At 42.7% G+C, this 24579-nt stretch overlaps 1 protein-coding gene across 5 annotated transcripts in view; it reads right to left on the bottom strand.

Annotated features, from left to right (window-relative positions):
- The window catches only part of HAO1 (hydroxyacid oxidase 1), a 58845-nt gene extending 36135 nt beyond the window's left edge, over nucleotides 1–22710 (bottom strand). For 4 of the 5 annotated variants that reach the window (XR_012061427.1, XR_012061428.1, XR_012061429.1 and 1 more), the window contains exons 1-2: nucleotides 15550–15695; nucleotides 3694–3949 (exon numbers count right to left, since the gene is read on the bottom strand). Coding sequence is in view for 2 of the 5 variants with exons in the window: in XM_072943559.1 (XP_072799660.1) it covers nucleotides 3694–3949; nucleotides 15550–15682 (389 nt within the window). In the remaining 3 variants the exon portion in view is untranslated. Of the gene's footprint in view, nucleotides 1–3693; nucleotides 3950–15549; nucleotides 15702–22573 lie in introns of those variants that run through there. The other variant, XM_006207374.3, reaches the window with a different exon arrangement.
- Between the last annotated feature and the right edge of the window lie 1869 nt (nucleotides 22711–24579).

Genomic DNA, 24579 nt, shown 5'->3' with positions numbered 1-24579 from the left:
GGTTTCCCAATATAAAGACGTGTTGATCCATCCCTGAGGTCAAAACTTAAAGGAAGTGAAGTTAGTCGCGCAATGATTTGGGGAAAGGAGGTTTCAGGCAGAGGGAAGCGTCAGTTCCAAGGCTCCGCTCAAAGGCGCAGGCGTGCCTGGCTGGTGGGAAGCGCAGAGGGGAAGCCTTGGAGCTGGCAGCGCGGCTGGAGATGAGGATGCTGGGCGATGAGGTCAGAGGAAGGGGAGCCTCTCCGCCCACTTCTATCCAAGAGCGCATCCGGCTGACGCCTTTTTGCGCGCTCTGCCCCGGCTGTTGTCATTAATAAATCCTTCTGGGGCGTAAGGAGGCGTGTCCCCGGGCAAATCACTGAAGGGGTAGGTGTCATGATTCACCTCGCTCCTCGGTCAAGGATGGGGAATTTCTTTTCTTCTCTCTTAACTGCCTTGCTGCTACACTTAAGAGCCCAACCATCCTCCTGGGTAAACGAGCCGCCCCCGAGGGGTGCGGGGATGCCCAGGGGCCCTCAGAGCCTCTGGGGCCAGTCTGGTGAACTAGCTTCATTCCTCGCCTCTTCCGAGAGCGGATGACAATTTGCCTTACTCCCCCTCAGTCTGGCACCCCCGGGCCACTCATGATACACACATACATGTGTTTTGCATATAGACCGGGGAGCGCCTCTGCCCAAGCTCCTGAACTCTGGCTGGTCCCAGATGCGGAGCATCAGGACCGCCCCCCTCCCCTCCGGGCAGAGGAAGTAGCCGGGGCTGGAAGGAGCCGCTGCCTTGCGGACTCATTCTCCTCTGGATTTCCTGCCCGCCTCGCCTGCCAAACCTCACTTCTGAACAGCCCGGCTTCACCTTCTATGAGTCAGGTCAGTGGCGGAAAGAAACCTGATTTCGTATCAGGCTGTAACAGATGAGTTTTTGGAGTCGCACGTGGCCGGCAGCGGAAGCCTGGGCCTCCCGTTCGTGGGCTCGGCCTTCCCCGCTGCAAGGGGGCGGCGGAGGCGCCCACCCCAGGGCTCTGGTCCGACCTGAAGCCCGGGGGGGACCAGCAGGGCCAGCGCGCCCCTGGGGGCCGGGGCTCGGCGCGGGATGCTCCCTGGGCCCCCCCACCCCACTACTCCCGCAGCCTGGATGTGTGACTCATTATTTGATCATCTTTAGACGGGAGATCTGACAGGCTGGTTACAGGGGCCACTCCTGTGCACATGGACAGCTGAAAAGGGCCTTTGTCTTCTGGTCCCTCGCGTCACCTGGGCAGGAGCCCGGGAGCGAAATGGGGGAAAGCAAAGCGGCCTTTCCCGCTCGGGGCTGAGTGGCCCTGGCACCGAAGGAGCAGGAGACACCGGCCAGAATTAACACGTGTGTCATCCCCCGGCTAAGTAGGTACCCGTGTGAAACACATCTGTTGTCCAGAGCAAGAAAGTGCTTCCCAAGCTTAAAAAAAAAAAAAAAAAAGCATACTGTGTATTTATCATTGTTGTTGTTGCTGTTGGTAGTAATGTAATAGTAGCAAGAGGAGGAGGAGACGGAAGAGGAAATTTCTTTTCAAACGGCCAACGGGAAACAATGAGGAACCTTTCCTGGCAGAAGCCTAAATCCTGGGAAACTAATTATTTTATCAAGTCTGAAAATGAAGGCAACCGAAATAGAGAAATAATGTGAATTCAGATTTCATATTAGGGAAGTTTGGAACCATCTACTTTCTGGCCAATCTGACAAGAAGTAGGACTGTGTCAAGGGCTTTTGTTTTTGTTTTTGTTCTTTTAGAAAGACAGGGTGTTTGAGCAACTGGGTGTCTGGGATGCGTGGAGCCGGGTGATGGGCAGCTGTCAATCAGGGAGAGCACCTTCTCTTTTTGTCACTGGGCCACTGAATGGTGCCACGTACAGAAGTGACACCCTAAACGTGCCTGGAAGCATCACGGAGATAGTGTCACACAGCTCACTTCCATGTGGCTCACACTCACATCGGTACATACACCGCAGGGCACCAGGGCAATTACGTGACGCCTGTTCAAGACTGACCGTGGACTTACGTGGTGGTTGAGATACTGCTCACTCTATAATAAATCTGGAATTCCTGTCCCCCGATAATCTCCTTGTCCTTCTGTGAGCTGCTGATTTGATTTTGAATCTTTTAGATGGTGGCTCTTTCAGAAGGGTTAACTTTATATGTAGACAGAGTAAGCAACAGTCCATGTGAAGTGAGGGTTAGGATTCCAAAGAAAGCATCCCTCACTTCACGTATGCAGAGGGATGGTTCCCATCACCAAAATGCCCTCCACTACCACAAGGATTTTGGTTCCTGTTCAAATAGTTTTAGCCCTAAAGGCTATCAGTCACACCTGGGTCTGAAAAACATAAGAGCCGATTTTGGTGGGAACAGAGGGAAGGTTAAAAACAAAGGGGAAGAGAGATCTGTAGCTTAAGGGGGTTATGGTCTCAGTAAACTCCACTGAGTTCCTTGTTTTGACTCAAGATGATTCTAATATTTTCCAGGGAAAAGGACAATTCCTTGCTGAGGGATGGGCTGAAGGACCTGATAAGACCATCACAGTTCAGTTTTAGATGACTAGATACATTGTTTTTGCTTGGATGAATGAGTGAGTTAGTGGATGAATTAATGAATTAATGAACCCATGAATGAATTAATGAATCTTGATCCATGGATGAACCACAACAAAAGAGGCATATTGTTGAAAGAAGTAGGAGATAAGGAGCCAAACATGTGGCTTCTTCTTTTTTCTTCACAGCTCTACAAGTAATTTTATTTTAGAAAGATAATCACTCCTATCATGTATATATAAACATATGTACATATACATAAACATATGTACATATACATAAACATATGTACGTATACATACACACACAGAGGGAGGAGGAGGCAGAGGGTGAGCAAATGAACTGAGAGTGTAGACGAGAGTCTCTGTTAGCCTAGGAAATTCAGGAGGTGTCACAGAAATAGGAAGGAACGTCTGAAATAAAACGTGAAGGGCGGGAAGATTCTGGTCGTGTCAGCAGTGGAGGGGACAAGGCAAGCCAGGTTCAGCTGAAGGAATGCCACGCGCAGACATCCACATGTAAGATGGCAGGGCGCCAGGGAACCAAAACCCTGTGACCATCCTCAACATCCTCCTATTTCCTCTTTAGTTGGATCTTTTTTTTTTTTTTCAATGTGGCTTTTTTTGGCTTTATTCAACCTTCCCTGCCAGAGTTGTTTCAGATACAATTAAAAATAAAATGAAAAGGTGGCTCTTTGATTTCAACAAAGGAATAGGGGATTAGGACCACAATGTCAAACCCAGGCTACATCAAGGTATATCTCTCCATGTGGCAATTCATACCAGCCAAAGCCCTTCATGCAGCCTGATACAGAAATTTTTTACTTTTACAAGGATATGGCAATTCCTGTCTCTGCTTGATAGCTCAAGTATGTGACGCTCACATAAAGGGTGTGATTTGCTAAGGGTTATGTGGCTTTTCTGCAAGGGCACTGGCTCTAGAACACAGACCTTATCATTCCTGGACAAGATCCCAGTCAACTGTATTTTGGGACCAACATTTTGTGAAGATCTAATTCCTCGGGGCCCCGATGTGGAAACTGGAGAGATTTTTTGGATCCAGATCATGACAAGAGCCAAGAGAATTAGGAAAACCAGCTCAGGGGCCCAGGTGACCAAAGAGCCACAGTTACCTGAGTTGGGGTGGCAGCTTGAACCTGTTACGCACGTCATCGAAGCGATTGCCCAGGTAAGGGGTGTCCACTGTCACAAATATGCCCTTGTAGCCCATCCGCTCAGCCCGCCGCACCAGCTGCTTGGTGACCTCACGGTCCTTGTAGATGTACAGCTGCAGCCAGCGAAGTGCCTGGGGACCAGCTTCTGCTACTTCTTCAATTGAGGAGGTGGCCCAGGAGCTCAGCATCATGCCGGTTCCCAGAGATGTGCAGGCTGAGGAAGAAGGGAGTAGGTCAAGGCCAACCTGGCATTTTCCCTACTCTGACATCTTCAAGTGGTGGTTCAGAGGGTAAAGACGTCCACAAGGGCAATTTGGAAATAAGAAATCAAATCTTTAAAAACTTAGAAATATGCATTCCTTTCCACCTTCTGTGCGTTGATCTTGAAGATAAAAATGACCCAAGATGTGCTATGTGTAAGGATGAAAACATTGGGAACAACCTGAACTCCAGCCTCAGAGGACTGGATAAACTATAGTTCATAAATAAAATGAAATATACACACCCATTAAAAGTGCTATTTTTTGTGATGGTTAATTTCATGCGTCAGCTTGGCTGGCTGGGCAGTGGTTCCCAGAGAGTTGCTCAAATATGTCTGTATATTGCTATGAAGATGTTTTTTAGAGGAGACTGAAATCATTTAAATCAGTGGACTTTAAGTAAGGCAGATTATGCTCCATGATGTGAACGAGCTTCGTCCAATCAGTTGAAGGCCATAAGAAAAAGACTGACCTTTCTTGAGGAAAAGGGGATTCTGTCAGCAGACTGCCTTCAGACTCAAACAGCAACTCAGCTCTTCCCTGGGCCTCCAACGTGCCAGCTTACCCTACAGATTTTGAACTTAGCAGTCTGCACAGTTTTATGAACCAATTCCTAAAGTCAGTCAATCAGTCTCTCTCTCCCTCATCCCACTTCATTCTGTTTCTGATTATTACAGTTATAAAAGAATGACATTTATGGACATAGAAAGATATTCAAGATGTATATTAAGAAAGCAAAAAGTCTACAAAATAACATACATAACATGACTTCTACAAATGTGACTATTGGTATATGAACGTAAACAAATTGCTAATGATAGGTGAGATGATTGTGGGGGGGTTTACTTGTTCTTCCTTTTTAACTTTTTAAATTTCACCTGTTAAAATTTTGTGAAAGGTACATTTGGCCGTTTGCATTGTCTTTTAAACTTTATACCATTCATATGTTAGACTTCCCACATGGACAGCCATTACCTCACAATCTTTCAAGGAAAATAACAAAAAAATGAGCAAAAAAATGAAAAATTAGATAGATTCACCTAACCAATTGTCTTAGAGAACATGAAAGAACATGATTTTTTTTTTTCCAAAAATAGGTAGTCAAATTGCGGTCAGTTTTAGTGGAGGAGAAACATACAATGTTTATATGCCAAATACCAAACATGCCAAGAGGTAAATGATAAATACATAAATAACATAAATAAATACATACATACATAAAATAAATACATAAATAAATAAAAACTGACTATATGACCCTGGGTCATTCGACTTACCTGCATGCCTGCCATATATTGAATGTGAGTAAAAGTCAACCAAGTGACATTCATAGGGTGATGGTGAAAATCAAGTGACATGCTGTTTACAAAGCTACTCTGAGAGATTAAAAATGCTTTCATACTTCTCCAACTTCAGCAGACAGCCAGAGCGCCTGGAGTGTTTGTGAAAACACAGGTTGTGAAAAAACACCCCCAGAGTCTCTGATTCAGCTGGTCTGAGATGGGGCCCAAGAATTTGCCCTTCTAACCAGCGCCCAGGTGGTGCTGATGCTGCCAGTCCCTGGACCACACTTTGACATTCAAATAGCAGCATCACTTGATAGTAAACCTCTAAGTTCACCTGGAAGGAAAGTGGGTTTTGTGTTTGATAAATGGTACTCTTCTTATGCTTTGAAGGTGTTTTTCATCCCTGTTCAAGTCACAGGTCAGATAAAGAAGACTTCAGCAGGAAGTTATCGTATCTCTGAGTCACTGATCTGTTCCCTCCAAGTGTTCCTTTGAGAAGGTCTCTCTTAGGGATGCTTGATTTGCAAAATATTGTCCAACAAACCACATGTTAGGTAAGTCGTAATAAATAATAAGTAATAATACATATGAACATCTGGACCATTGTCTGATTCTCATTAAGATTTGTAAATATGGAAAATAGCGCCAGATCATCCACTGCTGTTTGGAACAAACACCAGGGCACACATGGCTTGGGTCGGAATCCCCTAACCATCAATTTACCAGAAGGAAAATATGTCCTAAAGAGGGTGTGACCTAAGTAAGTAGGTCTAAGGACCTAAGTAAGTAGGACCTAAGTAAGAGACAGGCAGCTGAATGGGACAAGAACCTGGCATATCTGACCACCCTTCCAGGGCAATGATTTTTCTAGAACTCCCAAATGCCCAGAAGACTCCCCAGGTATCAAACATGGATAAGCATACTCCCCCAACCCTTCGGGGACATGACACCCAAGGGAACAGTTTTGCCATGTGCCTAAGGGGCAATACCATGCTCAGAGCTCTGGGAAGGCGTGGAAACTTGGAAACCAGTGGGTCAGGCCTGTGACATACTGCAGGTGCAGACTGTGGCTACACCAAGGGGTCCAACTAAGTGGACCATCAAATAATAAGGCCCTCTTTGTAGTTCATGGAAAGGCAAAATGCAAGGCAAACCGCAGTTCTGCCAGAAGGATCAACAATCCTCAAACAGATCTCCTTGAATTCATAATACCTACAAACATTGTTAAAAAGCTACAAACCAAAGAAGCTGTGGTATATTTATACAATGGAATGCTACTCAGCCATAAAAAGGAATAAAATAATGCCATCTGCAGCAACATGGATGAACCTGGAGATCGTCATTCTCCTAAGTGAAGTAAGCCAGAAAGATAAAGAAAAATACCATACGATACCACTTATATGTGGAATCTAAAAAAAAAAAAAAAGACAAACTTATTTACAAAACAGAAACAGACTCACAGACCTAGAAAACAAACTTATGGTTACCAGTTGCAGGGAAGGGGTGGAGAGGGATAAATTGGCAGTTTGAGATATACAGATACTAACTACTTTATATAAAATAGATAAACAGCAAGTTCATACTGTATAGCACAGGGAACCATATCCAATATATTATAGTAACTTATGGTGAAAAAGAATATGAAAACGAACTTACGCATGTTCCTATATGACTGAAGTATTGTGCTGTACACCAGAAATTGACACAACATTGCAAACTGACTATACTTCAATTTAAAAATAAATAAATAGATATGAATGCAGCCACAAATATTAGACTCCAATGTTCAGTGACTTGGTTGGGCTAAAACAGGTAAATAGCTTTGCAGAACAACATGAGCTGGCAAAACCCTCCCTATGGTTAAGAAATGCAACTGGACTTCTAGATCTTGGCAGGGTTTCATTCCTACTGAAAACATTTCTTTCTAGACCAGGCAATCTTCATGTGGAGGAGAGCTGATAGGAAACCTACTGTGACCCTAAACTCCAGGGGATGCTGAATCTGCCTGTTCCAGTTCTTTCATTGAAACCTTCCTTGTACACATCCCTCTTGTGTTTTCTAGGTCTGCTTCTTAGCTCCTGCTCATTGCAGGCGGTCATCATGAAATCGGCAGGCTCTCAGAAGGGAATGCCATCTTAGAGGGTCTTCAGATGGAAATGATACTCATGCCACACCCAACACTGTTTGATCTTGGAGGATTTAAGCTATGATGCCTTTGGCTGAGAACCACTGGGAACTTTCATTCCAGGTTCTGGCCAGGTGCTCCTCAAGCTTCAATGTGCATTGGAATCACATGAGGTTGTTGATAAAGTTCAGATTCTGACCCAGTAGGTCTGGGATAGGATCTGAGATAATGTATTTCTAACAAGCTTCCAAGTGATGCTGTTACTTGTTTTGTGGACTATATTTTGAGATAAATGAAGTGGGTATCTTCTTTCACAAGGACTCATCCATGTTAATTGGACACATCTGGTGACCTGAGTAAAGATAAGCCCTTCAAGGAACAGGAGAGAAACTGGCCAGGCTGAGTGGTGGCTGGCTCATGTCTTGCCAATTGCCAGCCACGACCTGCTGAATCTGCCTTTCTTCTCCGTTGTTGTACCTCTGGAGAGGGGCACAGGTACCTTGACAACATTTTCTTATGTATTCATCTCTTACTAGATTTAAAATCAAGCAACTAGAATACACCACAGTAACAGCGCGTCAGCACACTTAACCACTATCAGATGCATTTTATAACCTTGCTTACCCAGGACTTGCCCAGCTTCCTTGATTCCAGATTCAAAGCAAAAATAAGCAACAGAATAAAAATAAAATGACAGAAGATGAGGAAGAAGAGAGAGATGTTCCTCAAAGATAAGAAGGTACAATTTACCAATTATAAAATGGCTTCCAAATGTTCAATGTCAGGTCAACACTCTTACACATATAAATAAGATTCTGAATCATCAGGTGAAACTAAAGTTCATCATGTGAGAATTGATGAGGAAGAGAATTATGATACATTTGAGAATGATGTTTACCCCCTACCACAAAAACAACGGAGAAAACGTAAACTATTAGTTGTCAATAGGAGTAAGTGTCTACTATTTGGAACCTTAATTCGTGTGGGACAAATCACATACCCAGATTACAGCGGAACAGTTAGGCAACGTGCTACTTTGGGTCCAAATTATTTCTTTGAAAATAGCTCTCCTTTATGGGAAAGGTGAGTTAAGTTTCCAAAATGATGTGTTTAAAGGAAAAGGGGTAACATGATGAAAAAGCCTAAAGGGGTTTTTTTAGGTGCATTTGATTAAAAAGCTCCTGCAAAACTTAGTCACAAAACAGCTGCACTGAAAATTTTGTTGAGAAAACACACTTCGTCCTCTGCACAGGAAGTCATTATGTAACGAGGGAAAGACGCAATGACAAAGTACCAAGCACTTGTATGGTTCGCAACTCAGGGTCTGACCCACTGAAGTGTTTGCATAAACGTGAACCCTACCAGCCATCAAACCGGTCAGCCTTTCTCCACACAGGAATTCTCATTACACAGGTTTGTTAAAGACACAATTAACATTATTTTCTTTTATTGTTAATTTTTTTTTAAGTGGAAGTGCTGGGGATTGAACCCAAGCCCTCATGCATGCTAAACATGCACTCTACCACTGAGTTACCCCTATAAGACACAATTAACATTATGGTCTAAAATTATCATTGAAATTACTCACAAAAATCGTGTTCTAAAGTCAGTAGTCTAAGAGGAGAACAAAACTTCCACTACAATGCTGTGTGAAATACTTCGAAGTGTTCTAACTAATCTTCTTTTACAACTTAGAGAATTTAACCAATTTAAATACTGCCCAAAAGGGCCAAGAAACCAGTGCTTTGACGATGGTCCATTGTCTGAATTTGGAACAGTATAACCTTGAGCAATCACAGTGTCACTACACTGCAAGAACTCCTTTTTCACTGCATGGAAATATTTTCGAGGAACCATTAGCCCCAGTGACATCTTAGCCCTCCCTTCCTTGCTCCCACTTTCTTTCTGGGGCAGAACAGTGCAACAGACAAAAACATTCGCTTTATCGTAATGATTTCCAGGTTATTATTCTGTCTTTTTATTGAGAGATCAGTTGCTGTCATAACTGGCAGATGTCATAAAGACCATATCACAGTGAGATGCCTTTTAATGATGGTTTCAAGGAGTATCAAGTTTGCATGTGATAACTTCAATCAGCCTTCCTCAGTTTAACTCAGGATTAGAATATGTGAGCCTCTGACTTTTCATTGTCACACTTCAGTTTCATCAGGCAAACTACTAATTTGAGAAGAAGCAATCTCGTGTTCTCCAGAAAGCTGCCCAATAGCTTAAATTCTGGTGCAGCACACTAGAAATGATTTCATTTGATGCCGGACTTCAAAACAACTGGAGTCTAATCTTTTAATAGCTGTTTTGGATGAATGAAGTTTGTCTCATTGCAAAGTGATTTCAGTCTATCATTTTTTGAAAATGTGTGTATCTGAGTTATACATTTATATATAAGCATATATAGAAAGGATGTCCATAATCATTAATATATATGTATGTATATGTGTCTGTATATATGCATGTGTATGTATACATAATGTGTGTGAGTGTGTGTACAAAAAAGTATGTCCACTGACTTGATTGTTGGAAAAAAACATGCAAAACATAAAACTGAGATGAAATAGGCCGAAAATAAAGGCAAGAAGAGATATGAATTGATTATTTTTAGAACAATGATGCGAAGAGTTATTCCCTTCCAAATGATAACTGAGGTAATTTGGACAAAGTTTTAGTAAACTCTCCTTTTCCTCTATTCCTCCCTACTTTTGTTCTTCCTCAGCAGAAGTGGATGAAATAATGGATGGAGACAAAACTAGCTGGGTCAGACACTTGAGTGAACAGACCTAGGTTTAAACCCCATCTTAACCATAGACCAACACTAGATCTTGGTCAAGAGCGTCCTTCAAATGAGGAGAATGATGAATGATAATGACCTCACAGGTCTGTTGTGAAGATTAATAACAGGTATGTAAAGTCTAAGCACCTGGGGCATAAAAGGCACTCATTTCGGAAAGAGTGAAAGTTTCATTTAAAGCAAATGTGGTGCTTTTTTTTCTGGATTTAGGTAAAGTTAAGAATAATGGTGATATTTTCTCATCGGTAGGCTGAAATGTATATCTACTTGGTCACCTCGGACAACACATAAATATATAAATCAATAAAGCCTTCAAAAATACATCGTTTGGGTCTGGAGCAAAGGAAATGACAATTTTTCTTGCTGAATGGTCTTTCACTCAGTGTTAAGGTTGATCCCATAATCTCGGAAAATCCAGAAAATTCAACAGCTAAAGCTCTCACCTACACCCTAATTCAGTTCTTTGGGTCTGTGTGGCTCTTTGTGTTACTCTGCGATCTGTTCCACCTGCGCCTTAATAGGTGGTCAAATCAGAGCTGAGTCCCAAAACTTCACTTAGGAATGTTCTGGTCTTTTAGGCTCTAAAAGAAAGTGTTTAGATTTAATGGTTTTATGGCCCATCAAATCCTGTGTGGTAGCCTCTAATTGCATCCAGGGGCAGGAATTTCTTTTTAAAATCTCTTTTTTTCTGACAGTTTAATAAGAATTTACTAATATGCCGAGCATTCCTGGAACGCATTAGGTAGGTTTTAATGTTTCTCTATTTGAGGTCCCAGCACTCCCTCATGTGGCATTCGTCCACATAACAAGTCAGAAGCAAAAGGATAAATAAATATTCTTTTTTTTTCCTTTTTCTTTTTGATTTCCCATGATTAAATGGAGCAAAAGAACTAACGTACCTCCACGGAGAATGAAATAAAATTTTATTACAGCCACTGTGCATAAAAACCAGAGTTCCATCATAATGTCCTAAAAGCCTCAGTGGTATAGTAAACATTTTGTTCATTGGTTCTTTGAGACGTCAGAGAATCTCTGCTTATTTTGAAAATGGAAATTTAACCTAATGAGACCACCTCCTCTACATACATATTAGCATTTATGTTTATTATTGCTATTTCCTTCAATATGTTAAATATTTTGTAGAAATGATCCTGTATTCATCCCTGAGGCTTCTATGAAGGATAAAATTTTAAAAATCAAAAACCAATCTAACGGCCTTCCAAACGGCTGTGCCATTTATAAGAAGAGGCATTTATATGACAGCTTAAATATTATAATGTCAATTACTAAAATATCAGCTAAATCATCCACTGCAATAAATCTCTTATTCATAACACAATGCATGACAAACTGCTCTCCATTCAGTGTTTCCTGCTTATTTTCTTTCCATCTTTAAAGAGTTTTAGGAGTTTTAATTTCTGCTTGTTTCAAATTCAATCCCCTTCATCTATGCTCCTGAATTTTGCACAAGGCTCTTATTTCCTAACAAGTTTCACATTCTGTAGCTCATTCCATCCCCTCAAAACTAAAGGCATAAAACTGTAAAAACATAGAACATTTGCAGTTAATATTCCAAGGCGATAGCATAGAGCGTGCCTTAGGGGTCCTGCTGCAGTTAATGGCATTTGGAAATCTCAGTAACTGACCAGGGTATTATGGACAGCATCGTGTAAGTGATTAAGAACCTTGAGTAAGGCTTTTAATCTCTCCAGGCCCTAGTTTCCACATCTACAGTAGCTGGAGAAAGATCCTTAGGGCTTTGGGCTCACACATTTTAAGACAGTGGTCCAGGGTACATGAGTTAATAAATTCAAATTGCCCGGCACACATTAATTGCCAGATAAATGTTAGCTATCATCATTTTTCACAAGACTGAAGTATAACTTTTTAAATTTATGTTGCATTTACTCAATACCTATTTGTTTTCAGTGGAACCAGAGATAAATCCAGACCTGCTCAGTCTCCTCTATCCCAAGGATGCAGGTATGAGACATGAAAATCCAGTGGACTCAGATCCTCACTGCATTATGTCTATTTGATGACATTTCAAAAGGGCACAAAACCATTCACTGATATACTGAAAAGAAAATTCTAAAGACCATCTATTCCTGTTGGGAGTTTTCTGCTTTCTATTTCTGAGTGTTCTCATTGTGGAGGTTTTTTCTTGGTTCTGTCTTAGCAGCAGAACTCTTTCTTTTTTAAAGAGCTGTTCTTTTGGATCCAAACACACAGCACAAGTTGCTGCGTGCTCAGTGACACATTTAACTTCTCTGAGATGCTCAGAAACAACCCCAGCCTCCTCGGGACACCGGAGGCAAACCACTGATCTCGAGTAAGCAGCTTACTTTTTCAGTGAGGAAACGTAATCCTAGAGAGTGAAAATGACTCGCCACGAGAAGTGAAACCAGCTAGTGGTGAATTTCCACATAAATCAGATGTCCCAGCCGGACAGCCCAGGGGACAGTTGTAGCCCACAAAAGTATTTGCTTTGGCCCACACGTTGTTGCCCCGAACAGTGCTTTAAAGAATTTTGATTTATTGGCCAATATTTAAAAACCAGGAGATTGCACATAAAAATCAAGGTTTCTGGCTTCCCTTAAAAATTCTGAAGATTTGGCAACCTCACGTCCTCCCTCCCTCGGGGCATCAGTTAGCTAGCGCCAAGATACGTCTGCCCTCTTTCACAGGAACCTGCAGTCTCAGGTTTGGTACTGTCTCCTCCACTGAACTTCTACTGTTGTTTTCTTAACTTCATCTCTCCTTGGACATTTATATTACCAACTTGGCCCTTAAAGCCATTTTTTGAGGTTCCTGCATAAAGCTTAAAACAAAAATCTTTAGCAAAATAGAAAGAGCAATTTTCATTCCCACTGTGATGTAAATGGAGTGTACTTTTCTGAAAATGAGTTTTTAACCTATGGAAGAGAAATATTTTAGGGACTTGGAATCTCAGGGACAAATAAAGGGTGAGCCCCGTTTTGAGCAGTTCTTCCTAGCATTTGTCTCACGTGATCCTCACAAGAACCTCCAGAGGTAAGAGCTCTTATTTAACTAGGGTTGCCAGCCATAGCAAATAAATATACAGGATCCTCAGTTCCAAATGATTTGAGTTTTATCTGAAATTCTACTATGACTCCCTGTATTTTATCTGGCAACCCTCTGCTCACTGCCATTTTGAAAATGAAATAAGAGTAGCTCCGTTGGTCACTCTACAACCACAGAGCCGCAGAGTGAAAAAGAGAGCTCTGTTCTTGGGCTTAGCTCTGATCGGGGACGTGTCCCACGGCGGTGAGAAGAAAGGCCAGGGGACCCCTGAAGCAGGGCTCTGGGAAGAAGTCTGGAGAGCCAGCTGGGAAGGCCAGACCGTGGTTCCCTGGAAACTTCCAGAACTTTCTAGATGCTCCTTCTAACAATTCAGGCCAGACCATTCCCTGGGGATGTGAATGGCCTTCACCTGCTTTTACTGACCAGGCTAATGGGGACACTTTGTCCAGAGATGGCTGCTAACTGACCCCTGTTCTCTGAACTTGGCCTCAGTTTCTCTTTCTAGTGAGGGACCAAGACCCTGGAAACAAGCTTGATTAGGGACCAGATAATTAGGAGGGGGGGGGGGAACGTCCTCGACAGCTTCCGTGGATTTCGCCACCTCCCCAAGGATCAGGCTGGCTTGAGAGGATTTCCACATTTTAAAGGGACGGAGTAAATCAAATATCAGCTGCATAATTTCATGTTGACTTTCTGAGTTTTGAGAAAAGGGAAGCAATTCCTACCAAATACGAATGTCCCTACACTCTGACTTAAATTTGCCTGCGGCCGTGTCTGTATTCAGCCAGCCATTGTCTTGGTTTGCTTTCTTCCAGAAACTGACAATGAGACCTTGATATGAGCCTGAGTCTTTCATTTGGGAAGGATGCAAGGTGAGCCAAGGAGGGGGAAGGTAAAAGAGGGGTGGGAAGTGACCAGTGAAGGGGGTGCCAAAGGGCAGGTGACTTCTGAAGGACTCAGTCTTATCGGGAAAACATGGTTAAGAAGCCAGACTGCCTAGGTCTCCATCATTTGACTTGTGTGATCCTGGGCTTCTGCTGAGTGCCTCGGTTTCTCATGTGTAAAATGGGCTTAATATCAGCCTTGGGGCTGCTTGAGGATTGGATGCTGTAATACTTGTCAGGTACCTAGAACAGTGCCTAGAATATGGTAACCCTTCTATAAGTGTCTGATATATAGACCTAAAGGGGTAGGGCTCTGGTAGGCATATTACTAATGCCTCATGCTTAGTGCTGGAAGGAAATAATGTTAGATGAAATAGTCCTGCCCAGGGTGTGAAATTGGAGTCTCTAAGTAAGCTTTCTTCTCATTTTTCTTCCCACCCCACCCCCAGCAAAAATCAGGGGCAGTGATCTTGAAACCATCAGGAGTGAGTTGGAGAGTAGGTACTGTCAGTTTCTAACTGTGAAAACCTTCTTTACCTGGAACTCTATCCCTTGGCCCATCAAGGGGGAAGAGCGACACCTGTCAAATAGCAAATAAAGGGAACTGTGTGAGAATCACGTGCACGCTCCCAGAGGCGGGGTACTGAGTGACCTTGCTTCCTGCCTCTTCACTCCTTTGCTTCTTTCCACTCATTCCATGATTCCTTGTCCAGTTTCCTCCCTTCTTTTTTATTTTATCTTTTAATTTTTTCTTTTTTTTTTTTTTTTGCAGGGGGAGGTAATTCGGTTTTTATTTATTTATTTACTCACCTACTGGAGGTACTGGGGATTGAACCCGGGACCCCCTGTATGCTAAGTACACTCTCGGCCACTGAGCTATACCGTCCCCTCCCTTCTTTTAAATTTAGCTTTCATTGTTCTCTTCTTACAAAATAATTTGAAGAAAATTGTACACATATGGGCCAAAAATAAGATTGTAGAGTCAGCAGTAATCCTATCATTCAAAAATAAAAACCTGTGGAATGTTGTCTACATTCTTGGTCTTCAAAAATAAATATATCTTAGGACTTTACTATTGTTCGTAACCGCTTTTTTAAAATTATTATACTGTAACATATTTCCATGTCATTCAACTCTTTCTATGATAGGATTTTTAAATGTTTACCCCCATTTTTAATGCATCCTATTTTTTTTTTCTTTGCAACCAGTCTCCAATTATGGGACATCTAAGTGTCCCTAGAAAGTCAGAGAGTAGGATATGCAAGAACAGGCATTTTGATGACAGTCAAAGCACTTAATTGTTTTGAGTATAAAAACATTCGGGAAAGTGTTTACTTGCTGTGCCTACAGAGATGGCAGTCACTACACATGAGTCCCCTTCCATCCCTTCAGGAGAGGACCTTCTTCCTACCTCGCACGGTTGCCAGCTCCCCATCCACGTGAGCCATGCACTGCATGGCAGTAGCGCCCACACATATTGGCATGCTGACCCTCTGCCCTAAAACGGAAGTCGACAGGTCTATTTCAGCAACATTCCGCAGCATCCGTGGATACAGCTTCCACCTCGAATTAAAAAAAAGAAAGAAAGAAAAAGGGTTTAGGATTTCAAAAGCACAACCAAAGCTTTGACATTATGTTCGAGTTAGAAAGAGAAAATATTTTTGTATTTTACCCAACAAGCAAATCACTTTACAAAGGTAAAGGAAATGGGGCAATTTTAATGTTTGCTAACATGGAAAGTTAGCAATAAGTCTAGTAATGAACTTCTCAAGCCATTGCTCTCTGTAGGTGTAATTAACATAGCATAGGGTTTGCTGTTTGAGTGTAGTTTTTTGCTCTTTGAGAGACACATATATTGGTGTAACCAGAAAATGAAGATCCAGAACAGTTCAGCCCTCCTGAAAAATGTCCCCATTTCTTTTTGTAGTGAAACTCTCCCCTAAACAATCCCCTAAAGATCACTGAATTTTTTTTTTTTGGTCCATAGTTTCACTTTGCCAGAATATCATATAAATGGAATCATATACAGTTTACCCCTGAATAACAGGAGGTGGGCACGGTCAGCCCTTTGCACAGTGGACAATCTGAATATAACTTTACCATCGGACCCTCCAGATCTCCTGTTTCAGATTCAAGAAACCAAGGATCGTATAGTTCGCTTCCAATGAAAAGAATCCGTACGTAAGTGCATGTGCTCAGTTCAAACCCATGTTGTTCAAAGGTCAACTGTTGTCTGTAGCCTTTTGAGTCTGGCTGCTTTCACTTAGCCAGCCTAGGGCATTTGAGATTCACCCATACTGCTGCTCGAATGATAATTTGTTCCCTTCCCTTGATGACTTGTATTGCATCGTAAGAAAGTAGCAGAGTTTGTTTTTCCATCCCCCAGATAAGAGATATTTGGAACATTTCCAATTTGAGGCAATTATAAATAAAGCCACTATGAACATTCACTTAAAGGTTTTTGTGTGAATTTCCTTTCACTTCCTCCAAGCCATTATGAAGATGGTATACAAAGTCATGGAGATTAGATTAGCATTTAAGAAGATATCCTGTGTTTACTTCGTCTGCTTTTTTTTTTTTTTCTTACAGACAGTAGCTTCAGGCAGTTACTTTTAAAATTACAATGTGGTTTCTTCAAAATCCTTGATCTGAATTCTGTATCCATTGAAGTATGATGATGAGGGAAGTTTTGTTTTTGTTTTTTTTTAATTGAGCATTTTCCTCAAAAGTGTTATCTGACAGAGACTGGAGTTGGGGGCTTAAAGGATTTTTGACCCCTGAACATTATCTTAAATTACTCCTTCTGCAGTCCTTTTGTGTAGCAATGAAAGTTACTAGCAAACCAAGAATCAAACTAGTCGAATTTACAGGAAAACTAGTTCTCTGTCCTCTCAGCAAAAGTTATATCCCTTTATTTGTTCAGGATTATTTTCTCCTCATTAGTAACTGATTAAAACGGAAGAAAATGCGGCCCCATTTCTAATGAGCACTAAGACCTTAAACGGGTGAGTACACACGTACACACCAAACCATCACCTTCCGCTACCTGGATTTAACTCTGCCTCTAGGTAGATCAAGATTCATAGCTAATACAGTGAAGTGTGATTTGGCAAGAGCGTGTCGACTGAAATGAATGCACAGCCTAAAAGTTGAGAGCTATGTTTTATTCGGTGGACAATTCTGAGGACTCAGCCTGGGATGACAGCCTCTCAGATGGCTCTGAGGGACTGCTCCGAAGAGGTAGGGGAGGAGCCAGGGTATATAGGAGCTTTACAACAAAGGCCAGGTAGCTGGAACATCAAAAGAATACTTCTTGTTAACTGAAGAAAACCAGATATCTCATGTTAAAGAGTTTAGCGCTTTTCTATCTATGGGAGGGAGCAAACATTTGGGCTCATTGAATTCATTGCTTTGACAAGCACCTAGCTATCTAGGGCCAGTATCCTGTCCTTTCTTGTTCTGAGTCACCTCCAAGGGCACCATTGTGTGTGGCTGCAGAGGCCAGGCTGCAGGCTTGTCTTCACCGGGCGGTGGCGGCAGCTGCTGATGACTTGATGGCTTCAGCATTCTTTGTTTATCGATACGGTTTGCAGTATTTTTCATTCACAGGAGTAACCAAAATAAATCAAACCGCCACAGCCTTAATCGAAGCCCACTTCCTATAGTGGAAGAAGAAATTCTGCCTTCATGATGCCTTGAGGAATAGCTAAGGGTCCGGCATACAACCCTTCCTCACATAATAAAGAAAAAACATCCAGCCCCTGCAAAGCATAGTAAGGTTTGACTGCGATTTCTCTGCGATTCCTTTGACCATTAAAATTGTCATTATTTTCTGTCCCACCACGTGCTCAGCTGCTGGCCGCCTCTTCTCGGCTGCCCCTCCCAGCGTGATTCTTTTATCTCCATTTTGAAAGGGGAGAGGCAGAAGCCTTGAAGAGGGTTTTTACTACCAGTCATCTCTAAGTGTATTATTAGAGTGAGAAAAAAAGATTTAATAGCAGCCCTTGGCGTGCTGGCCTTGGAAGGACTTAGTACTTACTTAGAGCTGAGGAAACAATGAAGCTTTTATGAAGGTCGCACACAGAGCTGCAGGGCATCAGAGTGTGTGCGTGTGTGTCTGTCTGTCTGTCTGTGAGGCAGAGGGAACATTTTCAAATATGTCGTTCCCCTTTACAGGGTAAGGCTCAATCCTTCCATCTCCAGGCAGTCGTTTCACGCTTGTCCACGTGGTGGCGCAGTCACTTTAATAACAGTGTTCCTGTCTCCCGCCCGGAGGATGACATTACAGACACTCCACCAATGCACAAAATGCAGTTCCCAGGCAAAATTAGATGAGATCAGTGGAGTGGGAAATGTACATTCTCTAACATGTCCTCCACATTTTGATATTTTCCCAAACAGCAATGACAACTAACCTTGTCAGGCAATTCCAACAGCTTCCCAGGCTCCACTAACCCCATGCCCAGTTTAAGTGATTTTTTTTTCCACAATCTTACCTAAAACAATAGCTGACTATGACCTTGGGCTGTGTTCTTATGGGACCTCCACTTTGGAAAAAGGATATGGAGATTGGCAAAGCAACTGAGCCAACTGAATAACAAACCTTTTTCAAAGGGTTCATGAGTTCAAGGAAGGGAGGCAAAAGTGGGGCTCCTTCTAACACCCAACAAGGGCCTCAGTTTTAATTTATCATCACTCAGGTGACATACACACTCCCCCAGAGGAGGGACTGTGTTGAAGAAAGATACCCATCACCCAACTTTAAAGCCATGTGCTGGTACTGAATCCCACCCACTGACCACACTGGATTCATATTTCATAAGTCTTGCCTGTAAGATGATCATATTAAATCCCAATTTCTCCATATTACTTACTCTAAGCATTTAAAACACATAAAGTATACATGTATACATATCTAAAGTGTATATATGTATATAAAATATACCACTTTTTGTAATCTTATTTTATCATTCATGTATAATATTATGTAAAATATATAAAGTGTGAATATATGTATATAAAATATACCACAGTTTTTGTAATCTTATTTCTTACCATTCACTGATAATATTATGAGACCTTTAAAACAAATAATTGGATCATTATCAGCCTCTGAGGCACCCTGGTAAAGGAATAAGGAGGTCAAGAATTTAAGTCCAAAGAAAACACAGCACGGTAAATATATTTAAATAACCAAGCCACTTTTTGAATGCCTCCCTGTGTAGATAGGTTTCAGAAAACCCATGAACCTCTTGAAATTGTGTGTGTGTGTGTGTGTGTGTGTGTGTGTTAATACTTGCCTGGATAGAGAAGCCGCTGCTTTGAGGTCTAAAATGGGCTTAGGGGAGGAGGGAGAGAAGGCGAGGAGGGAGGAGGAGAGACTAGACCTGAGATATGAAATCTCTTGCCACATGAATCTCCAAAAACAGGAGACAAGTAGCTGCTTCTCACGACACAAGAGAAAAAGCAGCTTACTTACCCCCTGGGCAAACAAGCTAATGATTCTGTGACACTCACACCCACAAAAAGAATACTAACTCTGCCGCAGTGAGTGTCTGTTGCCTCTCAGATATTAAAGTAAGAAAGTTATTTCACTTTTACACTCTGCTGTTTGAAAGAAAACCACACAATTTTCAGTGTCACTCCGTGATGCACCAAGGATGAGAGCCTCCTCTTCTGATATTCACAGGACTTCTAAGCACCCAACTCAGAGAATTATTTTCCACCAACAGTAATTTCACAAGAAGCCACAACGAGCTGCAGACCATGGTCGAGAAAGATACACTGAGTTAATGAGTAAGAGAAACAAAGTACTGTTCTTTTTAAAATTAACTCCTATCCGGTCAGGCCATGCAAAACTGAGCACACGGACTTTTTCTCCGTTCTTGTCCTGTTTGCAATGGGAAGCTTTGTTCTTCAAGATGTTTCCATCTATTTGACTTTTATGTGTCCTTTTTTGTATCAGGGGTGGGCGCAACAGTATTAGAGCCCCCAAGTCTGACCCAGAAATATCTCCAAGCAACTGACGGATCACGTAAGTGTCCCTTGTCCCCAGAACCCCAAAACGGGGTTGTCACAGCCAAGTACAGAGATAGATGCCACTGTGAACAATCTTTTGTTGTACTTGGAGACAGGGAGGGGTATGAATTTCACCAGTGGTTTTAAAATCCCCTGTCTTTGTGTCACAAGGGGTTTTCTGAAGTTGGGCTGTTTTGCAGTCTTCTTTTGGATCAGAATGAGAGCTTTCAGATTGATTACCTTTATCCCATCAAGCCGAAGCTGCCACCACCCCCCGGGGCAGAACACCTTTCTTTTTTTTTTTTCTCCATGGTCTTAGAATCTATTACAAAGTATGCAGGGTGGGTTTCAGAACATCTATTTAGTTCCACATCATCAGCTTGATGATACAGGAGGAAGAATGAAAGTTACACAACAAAAGAGGAATTGAGATGTTAGGTAACGTTTGTTGCAATAAAAACTCCTTGGGTGGTTGATGACAAAGGAGCATCAGCCAGCCTCCAGAGGAAGTCGTTAATGCATTTCCCCCGCTTGAAAGCTGAACAAAAGAGAAGGATCGAGGTGCAGGGAAAACTCATTCACTGTTATCCGGGTCCTGTCCCTAAGCTACTCAGGACACCTGCAGGCTGGGGTTTCCCCCTTGTGTGATTCGCACAAGCCTGGAGGCACTTTTCTAGTCCACAGTTTGCAAGTCACCACAGCTTTCTTTCGTCCCACAAGGTTTCTAGAATTTCTAGGGTTGCAGAGGTGGTCTGTCTGCTTTGTTGCACCCCTTTGCTTCCTCTTGGAGGTCTCCACTGGGCCAGTTGTTTTGGGTCCATTTTGCATCAGTTCAACCCTCCAGCCTTCTGAAGGCTGAAGGTCAATGTGTATCCATTGGAATGGAAGCCCCTGCGGACAAGAACTTTCTCGGTCTGGTTCACTGCTCTACCCTCAGCATGTAGTACTGGTCTCGTCCACAGAGATTCCCAGTAAGCGAGCAGTTCAACTAGCAAGGGGGGCAGGGCATTAAGGCACAAGGAAGGCTCCGCATGAATGGAGTAGGTGGCCACCTGAGCATTGTCACCTGCGGAGTGCTGAAAGGCCCCAGTTCCATCAGCCTGTCAAGGCTCTGAAATTTCCTTGGTTAAAATGATCTATTTGGGTTAAAGTGTTATTTTCAGGCAACTACTAACAGATAAACCACATTACCTGCTGAACAGAGTTGAGATGGGGCATCTTCCAAGAGCAGAAAACACTGAAGGGACCCAAAATATTACGTAAGAATTGTGGAGGGGGGGATCATGCAGAATTTTAAGCTGCTCCATTCTTAGCCAGCTTTTCCCTTTCCGTGGCTCCCCCAGCATTTTTAAAAATCTCATTTGTGTTCCAGAGAAGATAGATCTAAGATGAAGTCCAGGCTTGAAGGAGTTTGGGGGAGCCCCCTTCCACTCCACTCTTATGTTCCCACCCGGGTCTGCAGGTGAATCGCTGCTGCTTGCCAGGGACCAGCTTGGTTTAGAACGATTTCATTTCTCCTAATTTACACATAGAAAAGTGATTTTGAGCAATTATGCTTTAGGCTAACGAAGAAATCAAGAAGGATGCAGATTCTTTCCCCTGGATACTTTCTGCTTCTTTTCTTTAATTTATCACCATCGATGAGTTCCCACAGTGTTCACTGGCTTTCCTAAAAGCTATAATATAAGATGCATGGGCCTCAAAGACTGAGGGCTCTCCTGCCTTACTCCAGCCAGTAAACCATCTCCACACTGCGGAGAGAAACACACTCCTTTCTTGTTTCTCATTACAAATAGAAAACATAAGCCATGCCATCCACCATCTTGTGCTTTGAAATATGAAAGTCACGGGAATACTAATTTGGGAAGAGAGACAAAGTGCTTTGGAGGAGATGAGACAGCCAAGTTGGAAGATTAACGACAAATTGAAAGCTAAAGTGAAAGTTTAGACAACAGTAACCAAAATGAACGATAATGGAAGGCCAGCAGGATGGGAACACTTGAGGCGACAATGCGATCTGGTTCGACCAGATAAGGTGGCTGTCTTGCATTGCACAACCAGCAGTTTCCTACACCCTAACCCTAGACCCTCACTGTCTTACTCAGGCAAAATGAATATACAGTCATCAGACTCCGTTACCATTTTTAGACACAGTTAAGTTAATTATCCACACAAGTTCAAGCAAGGAAACAGGGTTAGTTTTTTTCAGTCTGCTGTTCAAGATTCTCAGGCTTGGAATATTTCAAAACCAGTTTAAAGCCCAGTATTTCTTACAGCCCTATGAATTCTCCCCTCCTACGAAGCAGATTATCTAGACAAATAATTCCACACCATCAACATTCAAACTGGAAGATCCTGCGTTTGGAGAATGTCTTTGTGTAATTTTGAAACATGATTTAAAAAAAAAAAATTCTTACCTGGAAAATGCTGCAATATTATCAGCCAAGGTTTCCTGGTCATTAGCCCCAGATTTATAATAGTCGTATATAGACTTCTGAAGTATGGATTTAGCGTGTTGTTCATAATCGCTGACACAGACAAGCCGGCTGAACATCTTCCTGGGTTACTGTAAACTCTGGGATTTTTTTTTTCTCCTGATTGCTTTCTACATCTGGACAATTCTGTTATTTGTCAATTATTAATAGGCTTTTTCCAAAGTTCAGGTTTAGTTCTCTGTTGCTTACATTAAGTGAGCAAATATATGCTTAGACTTTGAAATCTCATTCGCAGCCATCTGCCAAAGAGCAGGTACACTTCAGCCATGAGAAGGTGGGTTGGGGAGCAGGAGAAGATTAGAGGTCTGTCACATGAAAAAGGAAGAAGAATGAGTCAAAATTTAAAGGCCTAGAGAAGGACTTGCAGGAAAGCACTCTTGGCTCAGTTTGCCTAAGGCGGCTTCTTCCACGGCAGGTGCCTTTGCTTTCTAATGGGTACCCAGAATGGGCATTTTCCCTCCACTTTCGGGTCATGCACATACATGAAAAAGAGCTTATGAGATGAATGGGGCATTCAGTAAACACAGGATGTCTACACACCATGAAACTCTGCTGATTATAAACATTTGGCTTTAACAAGGAGCATGAAGGCCACGTTTACAGCTAATTCTTAGTCATCTCGCTTCAGAGAGGATGCAGGGAGGTGCCCTTCCGGAAGACCTTGTGGTCTCAAGTCTAAAATTTCACTCAATCCTGGAGCACCTGCAGAAGATTCCTATGAGAAAGAGACTTGACTCGGAAAGCAATGAATGCTTTGGCATCCGTCAGACCTGGATTTCAATCTGGGAGTTTCCGCTTAAAGCTGGTTACAGCCGAATTCCATCAGGTGTTTACGGCTCTATCCCAACTGCCTCCACCTGTTCGGGAATGTGCTTTTGAACTTGGAGCCTGCTTCTCCAGCCACAGGGCATGCTGAAGTGCGAGGAGTCAAAGCTCCGGGAACTGTTCTCCACCGAGGACGTAAGGGCTTCATTGCAGCCTGACAGCTGACTTGGAGTGTGGGCCATCTTAGCGGATCAACTAAATATAGTCCCCACATGGCTTAATTAATCTCTGGTTGGAAAATAATAAAAGAAGCGGTTGGAGTATAGAACAGCTTTTGTTAATTTCTGATAATTACATTGTTTGAATACCTTACATTCTTTCAGAGATAATACTTTCTGGAAAGCTCCTCTCTAGGCTCTGGTGAAGTGAGACGCGGAGGGCAAAAAGGGACAAGTTCAGGCCTTGTTCAAGCTGCTAAAGGCTGCCCTGGCCCCCCACCCCCCTGCCCCTCCCAGATGAGGAATCAGGTTGGTAAATGATCGGGAGATGGCCTCTGATGCTGGATTTGCGCACTCTCCTTCTCGGGGGACCGAAAGAATGGGTTGTTTTTTTTTTTTTTTTTTTTTTACACTGAACTTAAGAATCTCTATTCACTTTCAACTCTTCCTAATAAGGTGGGAGGGAAAGGGGCAGGTCACAGCCGTTGAACGAATGACACAGCAATTTGAAGATTCGACTCCCAGTGGACCTTGAGGCCCAAGGTGGCTGGAGGTTTGACTTCCTTAGACCTTGAGCTTCACTGTACGCTCAGTGTGATACACTAGCACAGAAATGGCACTCCCACAGGTGCTGTGACTGGTCCGAGGCTGACCACAAAAGGTCACAAAGGGGAACCCCAGCCCCTTCCCCCAAGTAGTGGGAATAACCCTCCCACTTGTTAGCATAGGAAGATACGGAGCCCATAAAAACTGACCACCCACATCTCGTGGTCAAGCTCTCCTGCCTTCGAGGACGGCCCACGCCCTGTCTATGGAGAGTGTGTCACCTCCCACGCCCTGTGGGCTCTCTGGCCTTCTGAGACAGCCTACACTCGGTCTGTGGAGTGTGCCTCTCTCTGAATAAATCTACTTTTACTCAACCATGGCTCCCTCTTGAATTCTTTC

Source organism: Vicugna pacos, chromosome 19 (assembly GCF_048564905.1).
Source record: "Vicugna pacos chromosome 19, VicPac4, whole genome shotgun sequence".
In the NCBI taxonomy this organism is placed as follows: domain Eukaryota; kingdom Metazoa; phylum Chordata; class Mammalia; order Artiodactyla; family Camelidae; genus Vicugna; species Vicugna pacos.
The sequence above is the reverse complement of the archived record's forward strand: the minus strand, read 5'-3'. Positions and strand labels throughout refer to the sequence as shown.